Below are 15,026 nucleotides of genomic sequence, written 5' to 3'. Positions count from 1 at the left end.
TTATCTTAAATTTCAGTAATTTTTTACAGTACTAACATAATAATATTAATAATAATACACTTTAATGTAGATGTAGCCTATTCTCCCATAACAGCTCTTTTTCATTAAAGTACATTTATTTTGTTTAAAAATGTTTTTGTCGTCTGATACAATATTTATTCGATCATTTAAACAAGACTGATGTTATGTAAGATATTGATGTTTAACTCCTGTATGTCTTACATGTCAGAAGTAATCATCTGTGGGAGATTGTGACCTAACAGTGAGATGTGGCTGTACAGTTGTCTCTGTGTACTTTTCGGTAAGTTTAACATATTTATTTTGTAAATTCTAAATTCAATCGACTGATAGCACAAACCCTAATTTGACTTATTCACTTTAGATGAAAAAATCTTAGTAACCCTATTTTATTGGACAAAAAATACATACATTTCTACATTCGTAATTTGTCCACAATGCATTTTGGGCAATATTTACAGACATTTACAGACAAATTTCAACAGTAATCTTTTGTATTTATGTAATACAGTTTAGTACTGTTTTTTGAAAGGCATTATGAGATGCTAATTTTTTTTTTAAAACAGTATCATTCAGTATTTATTTGGAAACTGGAGTATGAGTACAAGGAGCAAGATTTTTCTGCATTTTATTAGTCAATCATTCATTTTGTGTTATAATACCATTTATAACACTAATAGTAACTAAGTCCATACAACTATGTTAAAGAAAATAACAAACCGTAAATACAATCTACAATACAACAGATTTATTCAATATTTTTAGCACAGCAATGCTTCAGTATTTAAAAAAGTAAAAGACTTTACCTAAGCAATAAAAATAAATCTAACTTCTAAAATAAAAATAATTAAAATTTAATTAATGTTTAATGTATTATTAAGTAGATTTTATTTGATTTTGGTAGGTAAGTTGTACCTGAAATTAAAGCAGTAAAGTTTACTTTAAAAAGATTGTGCAAATTGTTAAGAGGATTTTTAAGTAAATTTTACAAGTTCTTTTTTCAGGTTACATTCATTTTAAAATCTTCAATTTGTTTTAGATGTCCTTTGCACAGTGGTTGATGCTAGTCCTTCATCTAGATCAGGCTAAAACTGGACCACATACTGTATTACACAGTATTGTGATTTTGTTTTGCATGTTTTTTCTTGGAAAAAGCAACATTTTTGCACTCAGAGAATGGTAATTCATTTTAAAGGAACTGGCAACGAAAAGCTCAACACAATTATAAGTAACTTTTATTAGAAAGTAGCAAGCAACATCACTTTTGCACCTGCAGTTATTGTCTGAAAATTAGAAATTTCCTCAAAAACCAGTTATTGTGTTCAGCGTTTGCTTTAGTTGGGGTCATGACACTTGTAGTTTTGTAGTTCGTTTTTCTTTGACCATTATAACAATGTTAAAATACATTTGGTCTGGCAAAGAAAGTTCAAAAAGGCTAGTGTATAGTCCATTTTTACGTGTACATGAGGTTCTGCTTACAGTACACATGACACAATTTTTGTCGTCAAAAGAGTGTGTGCTTACTGTATGTAGGCCACAAGAGGTATTGTGTCATAAGTCACATGGCATGTGTATGAGTCAACTATGCTTTGCAAGTCTGTTTGTTCAACTGTGCACGTACGCTCATGTACTGTATGCGTAAAAAAACAGACTATGCCCAGGGCTTAAGGAACATTAATGGTGATTTCTAAAAAATAATCCAATCAGTATTAAGTAGCCTGTATTAATATTGATGAGTGTTTTGTGTTGGTGGATTCTGAGATTAAAACAGCTGATCTGATATGCATTCCTTAAACATTGTGCAAATTACTTTTAAACTACTAAGCCCCTTCAACACACTAAGATATGAAGGACCACATTTCATGCCACAATGCATACTGGGTATCAGCATAGTACAGAACTTATTGATGACTCCCAGTATGCTTTGCAGTTGATTTATTTATAGTGATGATTTTGATGTCACTACTGTTGAGTTTTGTATGATGAATGCCGATGTCTAATTGTATTAGTACATTTTGTCTGTTTCTATTGTCCCAGTGCTGTTTGTGTGCATTTGATAAACACAACATTTACACTAATCATGAACCACACATCAACCACAATATTATTAAGCAGCACACTGTTATTAACTTAATTTTGTTAGACAAACAAAGCTAAGAGAAATACTAAACTGAAACACACATGCCTTTAAAACAACTCTTCTTTCACCAACACACAAGTATTTGAATTGAAACACTATTGCAACTCTTAAGCTAAAAAGAGAAATTACCTTACTGAAAGTTAAGGGTCAAGAGTTCAACTAAAGCAAATACCGATCACCACAATTGTGACTTTAAACAACACATTTTAGCAATAAAATATTTTGGCAGTTTCTAGGTAAGGGTTTAGAGTAAGCCAGGACTAGCACCATTTTCTGAGTCCAAACATTGAAGCAACATCACATTACATCATTGCCTTCAATTGATTTCAAAAAACATATTTCAGTAATGCTCCAAATGTAATAAATGGTCAAATTTGTAATCTTTCAAATAAGTCTTAAGTAAGTGTTAGCCATGTTAGTAATGGGCATCCTCAGTTATGTAGGATGTTTCTCAAATGGAAGGCTGCATCCTCCAGAGGTCGTATTTGTAGGCTGTATACATCATAAAGACGGTCTTATTTTAGAAGATTAACAATTATAAATTTGACTATTACACTGTAAAAAGTGAAAGGTTGGATCAACTTAAACTATTACTACAATCGGTAACACTTACAAATTTCCAGCTGAAGTGAAACTAAAGTGAAGTCTTAAGTTGAAAAAACGTACCACTTTTTCACTTAGTTAATGATAAATTGTTGTAATATGCTTATGAAGTGCGATTGTAATGCTCATTTAATTTAATTTTCTATTACCATTTTTGTAGGTTTTTTAGCTTTAGTATTTTAAATCTGTTTTTCTGACTTGTAACTTAGACCATAATTTGCTTTTTTATTTGTTGACATTACTCTTTTAAATAAAGTCTTATTTTAACTTAAATAGTTAAAATAAGAACTTTCTTTGTTTAAATGAAAATAAGACTGAGATTGTTGTGTTTGGTCGTCCTGGAGATTTAAGTGCCTGTGTAGATGCACTTGGTGATTTAGGTTTGTATATTCGTCCATTTAGCAGGAATCTCTGTGTCATTTTTGACGGTGCTTTTAAGTTTGATAAACAGATGTGTTTTGTTGTAAAAGCCAGTTTTTTTCAATTGAGACTGTTGGCTAAAGTAAAACCCTATCTGCGGCGCAAGGAGTTTGAAAGTGTAATTCATGCTCTTATAACATCTAGACTAGACTATTGTAACTCTTTGTATGTTGGTTTGGATCAGTCATCTCTCCAACGTTTGCAGTTAGTCCAGAATGCAGCAGCGGCTTTTAACTGGGACTAAAAAGTATGAGCACATAACCCCTGTCTTAGCTTCACTACATTGGCTTCCCGTCCGCTGCAGGATTGATTTTAAGATTTTATTGTTTGTTTTTAAAGTGACCATATTATGACCTTCTAGCAATTAGCACGCGGCCCACAAGCAGTATACATCCCCCGCTGGGTCTAAATTTCTGTCATTTGCGAAAATAATGCGTTTGAAAATGTTTTATACCAGGAATATGTTAGCATTGTCCAGGGAAAACTAGTGTATTGTTGAGACTGCTACATCACAATTTACTCTGGAATCATTATGTGTCATGAGTTTCTTCTCCTGGAGTGTACTTATTAGTGATACTTTTTTGCTTGATTTATCTGTTGGCAATATAAACCATTAATAATAATAATATATAAAATAATAACACAGTATGGTTTGTACTGCTCACGATACCACTGAGCACGTGCACGTGCACATGGCGTTAGTAGCGGGGCGTGATCAAAGGAGCAGCAGCTCATAAATATGTAATGACCACCTCAAAGCGGCACAATCTGAAATGCCCTGAAACAGAGGCTACTAAGTTGGGTAACAATCTTTTCCTACAAGCTATTTTGAGCAAACAACTTTTAAAACATGTTTTATGGAACTCATACACCTATTTAACCTGAGGAAAAGCGGTCATAATATGGTCACTTTAAAAACAAACAATAAAATCTTAAAATCAATCCTGCAGCGGACGGGAAGCCAATGTAGTGAAGCTAAGACAGGGGTTATGTGCTCATACTTTTTAGTCCCAGTTAAAAGCCGCTGCTGCATTCTGGACTAACTGCAAACGTTGGAGAGATGACTGATCCAAACCAACATACAAAGAGTTACAATAGTCTAGTCTAGATGTTATAAGAGCATGAATTACACTTTCAAACTCCTTGCGCCGCAGATAGGGTTTTACTTTAGCCAACAGTCTCAATTGAAAAAAAACTGGCTTTTACAACAAAACACATCTGTTTATCAAACTTAAAAGCACCGTCAAAAATGACACTGAGATTCCTGCTAAATGGAGGAATATACAAACCTAAATCACCAAGTGCATCTACACAGGCACTTAAATCTCCAGGACGACCAAACACAACAATCTCAGTCTTATTTTCATTTAAACAAAGAAAGTTCTTATTTTAACTATTTAAGTTAAAATAAGACTTTATTTAAAAGAGTAATGTCAACAAATAAAAAAGCAAATTATGGTCTAAGTTAGAAGCTAGCGGGAGGTCCGGACCGTATCTTGGGAAAGTGATAGAGATTCGGGGGTACGTTAGCCTCGTCAGAAAAGCCGGGTCGGTAAGGCCCGGTCTCGGTTCGTTTGGCAAAACACTTTTAGTTTGGCAAAGCACTATTACTTAGTTCATGAAGAATTGTAAAATAAAGCCGTTAAATATATATTTTTTAACTTTCGAAACCACGCTGCAAACTATCTAGCCTGCAAAAAATATCTATATAGCCTACTGTCTAAACAATATTATTCCCATTACTATACATTTAAAATGTATAATTTACGGGATTAGCATCAATGTATAGTCTCTGTTTTGAGATACAGATGCTCTAGCATCATAAATGTAGTTTGTGACTGAAGATGACAACATGCAAAATATAACGTGACTTCTTACCTTTTGTTTTGATATATCGATCGCGAATCGAATCAAGTCTGTTTCAGATGTGTGAATGATCCATGAAAGTCCAAAAAAAAATGAATGACCATTTTTGTCCACAAATGCGTATAATCCGTGAAATATAGATACATAGTCTGTTGTTTACATCAGATTTCGCATGAACATCTTATCGCCTACTATCTGAGGACTATTTGCATAGTAACACACTATATATAAGATTACTCCGGGTTCCAATAAACACGTGTTAAAACTTTGTTTTTAAAAGTAGGCGGGAGTATAATCCATAATATCCAAATAGCTCTGTTATTTCCGTGAGACATGATAACAGCATAGAGAGTATCAGCAAAGTGACTGGTCTGTACTCTCTAGCTACCTGGTGAGTGGAGACCTGCGAGTGGGGTGGTGGGCGGGAAAATTCAAACGAAATGTGACGAAACGGCTAGTTACATCACAACGGCGCTGAGTTTAAACTCGTGCAATCTGAGACTCAAGGCAGAGGACATTCAGAAACCTGTATATCACTCAAAACAGCATGGATGGATTTTTTTCCAAGTTTTCAGTGGTGGCTCCTAATTTGTGGAATAGTTTACCTGTACACACAAGAACTGCTAACACTGTTGGAATTTTTAAGTCATTACTTAAAACACACCTGTATTCTTTGGCTTTTGTTTCGTGCTAAGCAGAGGCATTTATGATGTTTTTATATTTTGATGTCTTTTCTGTTTTTGTCTTATTTGTTTATGACATTGTTAAGCACTTTGGTCAACCATGGTTGTTTTTAAACGTGCTATATGTAGCAGAGCGGTGCTAGAGAGGGACATGAGCCAAAGATTTTAAGGAACTCTGACTACGCCACTTCGGGAATTGCACCCGGGGAAATCTCAAATTACCCAAAATGATGGGCGAAGGACACAGGTTCGGTCCCTTATAATGAAGTAGGCAGGAGACATGGGTATAATGCAAAAATGTTACAAGATTTTATTTACAAAATATTTAAAACACTAGATTAAAAAGACACCAAGTACTCATACTCCTTCAAAAGAAAAAGGAAGGCACAATATTAATTATAACAAAAATGTAGAATCAAAACAAATAAAGAAAATAGAATGTTACCAACAGGGCTGAGGCTCCCAATGCAGAGGACAGGGTTTAGTTCAAGCAGAGCACACTTCCACACAACCACACACACCAAAGTGCACTCAAACCACACTACGAAACACACAAGATGTTACACAGCACACGATGAGAAGCACCACCACCCTTTTAGAAATTCCTGTCACCCGTGGGACCCCAGCTCTTGCGATAAACCAAAAATAAAGGTTAAAGACACTTAAAGGTGCTGTACGTAACGTTTCTACTTAAACTAATCCATTTTCAATTGCCTGTGTGCGAATGGGTTGTAATATCACATTACAATGATCCACTTTGCGGGTTTTGCTATTACCTCTGAAAAAATATATAATTATTTTTATGTGAAAGTACCGGGCCGGATTTGGCGCGAAATCCAGTGACGTCACCCGCATGCGCGTTCCCGAGCCTCTCGCCTCGTCTACTGACTTTGCGCTCAACAGCGACGACACTGTCTGATAACAGACTGAAACGACCTGCTCCCAGCACAACACAGACTCCAACACAAACTTCTCATATAGTGAAGAAAAGTTATCTGCTGAAGCTCGTAAGGCCAAACGTGAATCGGATTAACAACGGACAAAAACACGGATTAACATTGGCAGGGCATTTGAATTATGGAGAAACCTCCGCTTTGTTTTGGGTATAAAAACGGATCCGGAGTTGGCTTTCATCCTTTTGGACAGGTAAGCTAACATTACTACAAAGCATGTCAAATATATTTCCATTGTGCTTTAGTTTTTTAGACGTTGTTTCGGTTTGCTAACCTTCGCTTTAGCGTGTGTGTTCGCCCAGCCCTCGTCGATCGATGACGTAAAACTGCGGACGCGTTTGTTTGCGTGCGTCCGCTTTTTAAAAGTCTTTAAACTCGTACAGTCTGACATTGATGGAAACTGAGATAGATTATACCGTGTGACATGGACTTAACTACGATATTGATCACACAGTGTGGCAAGCAACAACCCTAAAGGACTAATAGCACAGTGTATTTACTGTTATACTGAAATTGTTCAGTTTAGTTCACTAACCGTTTTCGTTATCTTACCGTAAATGTACATACGTAACACCACATTACACAGGCTAAATGCAGTCAATTAAACGTTGCAGTGGGAGTTTACCTGAGTTTCCAGCATGTTGTGTGATGCTTTCTCCGGTGTGTTACTTCTCAGTTTGGCCGTCGCTCATGAGTTCGAGCACGCGCTTGTAAACTTATTGGTTGCAATCTAAACCATCACCGCTAGAGGCCGCTGTAAACTACATACAGCGCCTTTAAAGAACATAAATTATAAACACATTTAATGGATGGTTTAGCTACTTCTTACATGCACGTTCTCACAACTCTTCTATAGAAGTGACCATTACTAATACACACAAGCTATTGAATCGTTCATAAACGACCCATCACTACAAACCTGCACTATAAAAAAAATGCAGCATGAAGTTAAAACAACTTGGTTTTGCAAGTCAAATCAACATACAATTTTAAGTTTTGACTTGTGATAAATTCACATAACTTATAAAAAACAGTTGAAATGGTTTAACATAACATATATGTTGATTTGACCAAATTCTGCATTTCTTCACAGTGTGTATACATTTGTAAAAAAAACAGATCTGTTACCTCATTGACTTTCATGGTATTATTTTCTCCTCCTATGGAAATCATCAGTGTCCCAGATCTGCTTGGTTATAAAAATTCTTCAAAATCTCTCTCCAATTGTGTTCAGCAAAAAACAAAGAAAGTTTAGAGCTGAACCTGAGCGTGGGTAAATGATGACAGGATTTTCATTTTTGGGTGAACTACTCTTTTAAGTGTTTACATGCCAGTTTATCATTTGCATTTTGTTTTAGGTGTAGAAGTTATCATCACTACAGTTGCAGGCTCTGCCCAGAAGGAAGGTAAGAATTAAAAACCTCTTTATAACTGTTGAGAGAAATCATAACATCTCATTGAGGATTCCTCATAGATTTTAATTGTTTGTTGAATGTCCAGATTTAATAATTGAAAACATGAATTTGCCAGATGCTGCTTTAATCCAAAGCAATTTGCAGTACATCCAATCTGTAAATTTCTTTAATCAGTATTTGTGTTCCTGGAATCAAACCCATGACTTTTGCACAGCTAACACAATCCTCTACCTTTTAAGCTACATGAACACACATTGAACTGTGTTTTTTACAAAAAGAATCTACATTTCTATTTCAATCCAGACTGACTCTACTTTCTTCAATATTTTCTAGAGAATCTGGCATTAGGAGGACAGGCTGTACAGTCATCCACAGGAATTGATGGTTGGGAAGCAGCAAATGCCATTGACACTTCACCCTACACCTGCACCCATACAGCCACATCTGATAACCCCTGGTGGAGAGTGGATCTTTTGGATTCTTACTACATCTCTACAGTCGTCGTCACTAACAGACCAAACTGCTGTCCAGAACGACTCGATGGAGCAGAAATTCGTATCGGAAACTCTTTGGAAAACAACGGCAACAATAATTCAAGGTTAAGTGATTATAGTAACTGTGTATTTAAGGCCCTTAAATTTACAAATCTGCTCAAATATATGCATATTTTCACTTCTTAAGTGTACTATTTTGAACTTTTATTTTATTTGTTTGCCTTTTGCAAGGTTTTACTAGATTGTCCATGGTTTTATTTACATTTAATAAATATGTAAAATTGTTAAATTTTATCCTTAAGTGACGTACATAAGAGGACATTTAACATTTTGTCTAAATATGGTATAATCTTGATTCGAGTTTCATATGAATATGAGTTGTGCTGCACCACTTGATTTTAAATGGTTTATTTGTTTAAAAGTAAAATTTACTGTTGAATTGCAAATTAAAAAGATCATTTTAATGTAACCTTGATTATTTTAAACAAGGTTAAAAGTTTTATACAACAGACAGATGGAATAAGCAAGCTGGATGAGAAATATGCATTTTGACGACCTTGCAGGAAGAGAGACTCATCACAAGTTTTATGAATTTGGTGATAAGGCTAGTAAATTATTGGCCTATCAAGCCTATTAGTCTGTCTCCAAAATGATTACTCAAATTCGGTCTTCCTCCGGTTGTGTTATACACTGCCCAAGATATGAATAACAGATGTGTTTTAGTTTTACTCAGCTTTATATTCTTCAAAATACACTAATGAATTACCTCTCCTTGAATCCTCCCAACTGTTAGTAATTGGCCTTGAACTTGGGGATTCTATAAGGCAACAGGAGGTTGTCAAAGCTATTGTTGCTATGCAGAGCAGTAAAGCACCTGGGACAGACGGCTTTCACATATAGAGTCAACCTTGTTAAATCATTCTCGTAGCATTATATTTAAGTTTTTAGTCATGTTTTTAAAAAAGGCTCCCTCCCTTTGGCTTTAACCCTCTGGGGTCTAAGGGGTTTTTAGGGCCCTGGGGAAGTTTTGACATGCACTGACATTTGTGCTTTTTTCAGTTGCTTAAAAACATATTAATGGCAAAAGTCTCATAACACTGTGTTCATCACAAACTGGGCTACAATATCATATAATCAACATGTATGTACATGTTTGTATTTTTGAGAGAAAAATGTTTATGCGTGGTTTTTGAAAAAGCTAAATTTTTAAGTCACTGATATAACTCCACAAAACTCATTCTAAACATGTTTTCCCAAGACTTTTCAAAACAGGATCTAGTAGTCTAGAGTTTTTTCTTCAAAATGATGTGAAAATCATATGGCCTACTCATTCACATAAAGCAAGATTTTTATTTACAATTTCTAAGACACTTTTGCTTGGGAAAGGCTGTATTCGTGGAGGCGGGGAAAGCTCCTGAATAATCAGTGATTGACAGCTGAGAGACAAAAGAGTTGAATAATGAGCCACATGAGCCTTGTGGGGATGTCCAACAGGAATGTAACTTTCTCTGTAGTAATGATAAGGTTTACTTTTCAATATAATGTAAATACACACACACATTATATATATATTTCTATTGAAATATTTTCTATTAATTTCCCAAGTATAAGTAACCTTTTAAAAACCATAGTAGCCTAATCATGGTAGGTACTGTTTGGCCATCGTAAAGTGAACACACTTCAACACAGGGTTAGTGTTTGGTTGGCCAGCGAGAGGTTTACTTTTGTGCAGTAAAAAGCTCAAAAGAACAACTGCCTATCGGTGTCTGGACTCTTATTTGTGTTTTTGTAATCATTAGAAACACAACAAGGGACACGCGTGATAAACCTATCAATGTTTGTTTACAGTCGCCGCCATTACCTCACGTGTTGATCATGAATGCAGTGAATGTGTGCACACACGCGAGTGATCCTGTGTTTAATAAACATGCTGTGCGGAGATATGCGCTTAGACGCAACTAAATAAGGATTGTACTGTTTGTAATCGCGTATTTTATAAGAATACCAAAAAGCGCGTCGAGTTTCCTTCCTCACGTGTTTGTGTATGTGCGTTCCCTTCGCGTCAACTGTTTGACGGAAGACAAAGAAAACACTCGCGTCTGGAGATACTGACACACATACGCAAGTAAATAAGGATTTAGATGTCATGTTTGGTGCAATCGGATGGAACAACAAGGAATGGAGAGAATGGATTGTGGATTGCGTATCCATTGACTGCAGAAGGCACGAGTCATGCATATGGATGTTTCTACTCGTTCACTTCAATGGCGCGGGGGTGTGGCGATCTCTTCTCATTACAGATAATGAGGTAACTGGAGAAATACGGTGCTTCTCCACCTTCTCATACAGTTTACACCGAATGACAATATCTGTTTTCAATCTCACTTACATCATTTAAAAGGAGACATTCCAAGCATTATGTAGACATTTATCTTTTGTCTCTAAGACAAGTATTCGTTAAGTTACAGTTTATTTTTCTGACGCGTTTCTGAAAGGACTTCACCGAGCGAGAGAGAACAAAACGCGCATCATGTTTATTTTCGTAATTTTGCGAAAAGCACAACATTCTGTTTTTATTGGGAGTGGACAGAAAAAAACTAGACACTGTAACGTTTTAAATGATGTATAAATCATATCTGTAGGTCAAAAATCAGCAGAGTAATTTAAGTTTCTTTGTGGAGTGATTGAAAAATAAAGAGTTTGCGGCGCCCGCGCCGCCGTCGACCCCAGAGTGTTAATTTCACTTTTGGTAAAAGAATACAAGAACCCCACTCTCTGTGAATCATATAGACCAATTTCATTACTAAATGTTGACTATAAGATATTTAAGCAATATTGCTCGAGTAGGAGTGTGATATAGCTCTATATCATCACGGCTGTGATTAGGCCAGAGACCGGAGGCAATCACAACCGTGATGATATAGAGCTATATCACACGAGTCCGAGAGCGATATTGCTTTTATACAACAGTTCGACGGCACACATTTGAAAAAACGAAAACTAGAAAACAACAACGGAGTTATTTTAAAAGCCCCTTTGTTTGAGAACTACTTCTTCCGCCACGGATTTGAGGGCGGCCAGAATGACAGGTAAAACTTTCGGCTGCTTTGAAGCTCATAACAACTCAATGGACGGAAAAGCCGTTACTTTATATTACCGTTTCTTGGTCACAAAGTGTAGTTTTAAGATTAGTTCAGTCGAGAATGAATATGTATTATATTTAAATCTGCAGTCGATTAGTAAAGATAGCGCCTGTTTGAACGTTTGCTTAGTGAGATTCGGTACGAATGAGAACCAAAGCATGAGCGGACGTCAGTGTTCACTCGCCCCGCTAACCACCGCCCTCTCTGGGCTACATCTCTGACAGGGATTCCCTGGCTCTCATGTTGGCCTTGTTTGTTTATGATCATCAAAATGAGATCAAATCAGCAGTATTTGGTGTCATGATCAAACTATTACTTGTTTTTTTATTCATATTTAGTATTTTTTGTGTTGTTATTGTTTTGGCGCAAGGTAAAAGTTAATAAAACTATACTTGTATAACGTTACAATTGCTTTCTCATTTATTCTTAACGCGATACGAGCACTCGATTATTATTATTAAACTTTGTTCTTGTCAGTACTATATAAAACGTTTTTTTATAAGTGCCAGAGAGATGTTTTTGCATGCTGCTTATAAATATACCAGTGGCGATATCTCATTACATGTTTTAATAGTCACGTCACGATAAAGTAAATGATCGATGTCCACATTTGGAGGCTGCGGTGCTTGCCTGCAGTTCCACGGTGTTTTCGTGTTCTGATAAGAAATATAGCTCAAGAAAAAAACAAGTGTTTGTATTCCTCTTTCCAGGTGTTGGTCGTCCACACGATGTGACAAGAAGTTTCTCCCATTGGCTTTGGCGTGACATCCAGGAGCGCTGATCTTTGACGGAATAATGACTTCTGATTGGGGATTCACAGACTGATTTATGAGCTAGTAAACTAATAAGAGACACACGGAGAGTGATTCAAAACAGCGCATCTGTGTTTTTCCATTCAGAGATGAGCCTGCTTAGGACCTCCATTCACTAGGTGGCGGAATAATACGAAAGGTGAAGCGGTTACAGTGCCGTTATCAGCACAATATCGCATAGCTCTTAGCCAATCAGATTCGAGAACCAGAAAGAACTGTTGTATAATATACAACAGTTCTTTTGAGTTCCTGAATCTGATTGACTAATAGTCATGAGATATTCCACTAGTATCAGCACTGTAACTGCTTTACCATGTCATATCGTTTGCATATCATTCTGCCAGTGGTCATTTTGGAATGAGGGAGGGAGGCGTGAACCACATATCTGTGACTGGAAAAAGCTGCCACATGCTCACACATTCAGTTGCACAAACGCTGTTTTTTTTTTCAATCAGTTCCCTAGCTCCATAAATTCATTAATCATCCTTATTCCCTTCGAAGATCAGAGCTATTGATGTGTAAACTTTTGAGGGAGTTGATATTGTGTCTCAAAGCAGGGCCAATTAAAATACACGTGGCAAATTGTGCAATAAAAACAATCATTCTTTCTTTATATGGAGCGTCAATTTACGTGCATCCCCTTCCCGAAGTGCCCTTGAAAGGGAGCAAAAACGCATCTTGGAATTAACCCAGTATACAGGGGCTCGGGCACTGGCTCACTACATCAAGACACTTAATGACTTATTTTCCGGTAAGGTGAGTATTTAAACATGAGACGTCACCATAAGCATCACACAGAGACATCGTGTCTCTGACGATTTTTTAATAACTGGTTAAAGTAGAATATAAAAACACTTGATTATTCAGTTTTATGTAGCACTGACGAGAACAAAGTCCAGTAAAAAGACAATGCTCTTGTACAGTGTTAAGATTTAATTAAGTAGTTCCTCACAAAAGAGACTCAAAGAAACTCTGTTGTTCTTTTCTAGTTTTCTTTATCATCAACTTCCGTCTCACAGGTCGGAGCGGACCACCCACCCCCTATCGTGCGTCACGCTCCTTCCTCAGTTTCCACCCCGAAGAGGTCCCAAAACACCCCAATGACCAAGCAGACAAGAAAGTAAAATTTAACAATATTTTTTAAATTAAAAGAGGGGAAAGGGTTTTTAAAATTAACAGGTTTTCTGGAACTTGATCCGAGTCGCTTCTGACTCTCTCACGTGGCTGCAGGTATGACCTCCTGACTTTCCCTCTCTCTCTTCGGCTCACACGTGGATTACAGGCAAGTTTTCCCGGCTCTCCTCCTTGTGTCTCACAAGTGAACTCCAGGTAAGTATTCTCCTGGACTCAGAAGGATGGACACAGGTAAGTTCACTGGTAAGTAGACAGGTAAGTACCCTGGACTTTTAGCGTTGGGCGTACAGGAAGGTATACATGTGAGTACACTGGGCCTTTAGTGTTAGGCGTACAAGGGAGTATACAGGTGAGTCCACTGGGCTTTCAGCTTGGGGATACAGGGAGGTATACAGGTGAGTACACTGGGCTTTCAGCTTGGGTATACAGGGAGGTATACAGGTGAGTACACTGGGCTTGTAGCGTTGGGCGTACAGGGATGGATACAGGTGAATACACTGGCTGGCAGCGTTGGGCGTACAGGGAGGCATATGGGTGAGTACACTGGGCTTTCAGCTTGGGCATACAGGGAGGTATACAGGTGAGTACACTGGGCTTATAGCTTGGGTATACAGGGAGTTATACAGGTGAGTACACTGGGCTTGTAGCGTTGGGCATACAGGGATGTATACAGGTGAATACACTGGCTGGCAGCGTTGGGCATACAGGGAGGTGTACGGATGAATACACTGGGCTTTCAGCTTGGACATACAGGGAGGTATACAGGCGAGTACACTGGGCTTTAAGTGTTGGACGTACAGGGAGGTATACAGGTGAGTACACTGGGCCTTTAGTGTTAGCCGTACAGGGATGTATACTGGTGAGTACACTGGGATTTCAGCTTGGGCATACAGGGAGATATACAGGTGAGTAAACTGGGCTTATAGCTTGGGTATACAGGGAGGTATACAGGTGAGTACACTGGGCTTGTAGCGTTGGGCATACAGGGATGTATACAGGTGAATACACTGGCTGGCAGCGTTGGGCGTACAGGGAGGTGTACGAATGAGTACACTGGGCTTTCAACTTGGACATGCAGGGAGGTATACAGGCGAGTACACTGGGCTTTTAGTGTTGGACGTACAGGGAGGTAAACAGGTGAGTACACTGGGCCTTTAGTGTTAGCCGTACAGGGATGTATACTGGTGAGTACACTGGGATTTCAGCTTGGGCATACAGGGAGATATACAGGTGAGTACACTGGGCTTTTAGCGTGGTAGATTGGACTTACGGGCAAGTGTATGGGGGATGTACAGGGCTTTATACCTCAATACTCAGGTGGTTGGAGCAAACGTGTAGGTACACA

At 37.5% G+C, this 15,026-nt stretch overlaps 1 protein-coding gene across 1 annotated transcript in view; it reads left to right on the top strand.

Annotated features, from left to right (window-relative positions):
* Positions 1-228: 228 nt before the first annotated feature.
* Positions 229-15,026, top strand: part of LOC129414246 (fucolectin-like) — a 36,592-nt gene continuing 21,794 nt past the window's right edge. Inside the window, exons 1-3 of the mRNA XM_073859023.1 lie at positions 229-301; positions 8,042-8,089; positions 8,432-8,696. Of these exons, the coding sequence (XP_073715124.1) occupies positions 268-301; positions 8,042-8,089; positions 8,432-8,696 (347 nt within the window). The 5' untranslated portion in view covers positions 229-267. The remainder of the gene's footprint in view (positions 302-8,041; positions 8,090-8,431; positions 8,697-15,026) is intronic.

The sequence above is a fragment of the Misgurnus anguillicaudatus genome, chromosome 21 (genome assembly GCF_027580225.2).
Source record: "Misgurnus anguillicaudatus chromosome 21, ASM2758022v2, whole genome shotgun sequence".
Classification (NCBI taxonomy): domain Eukaryota; kingdom Metazoa; phylum Chordata; class Actinopteri; order Cypriniformes; family Cobitidae; genus Misgurnus; species Misgurnus anguillicaudatus.
Note: the sequence above shows the minus strand (reverse complement) of the source record. Positions and strands in the feature narration are given on the sequence as shown.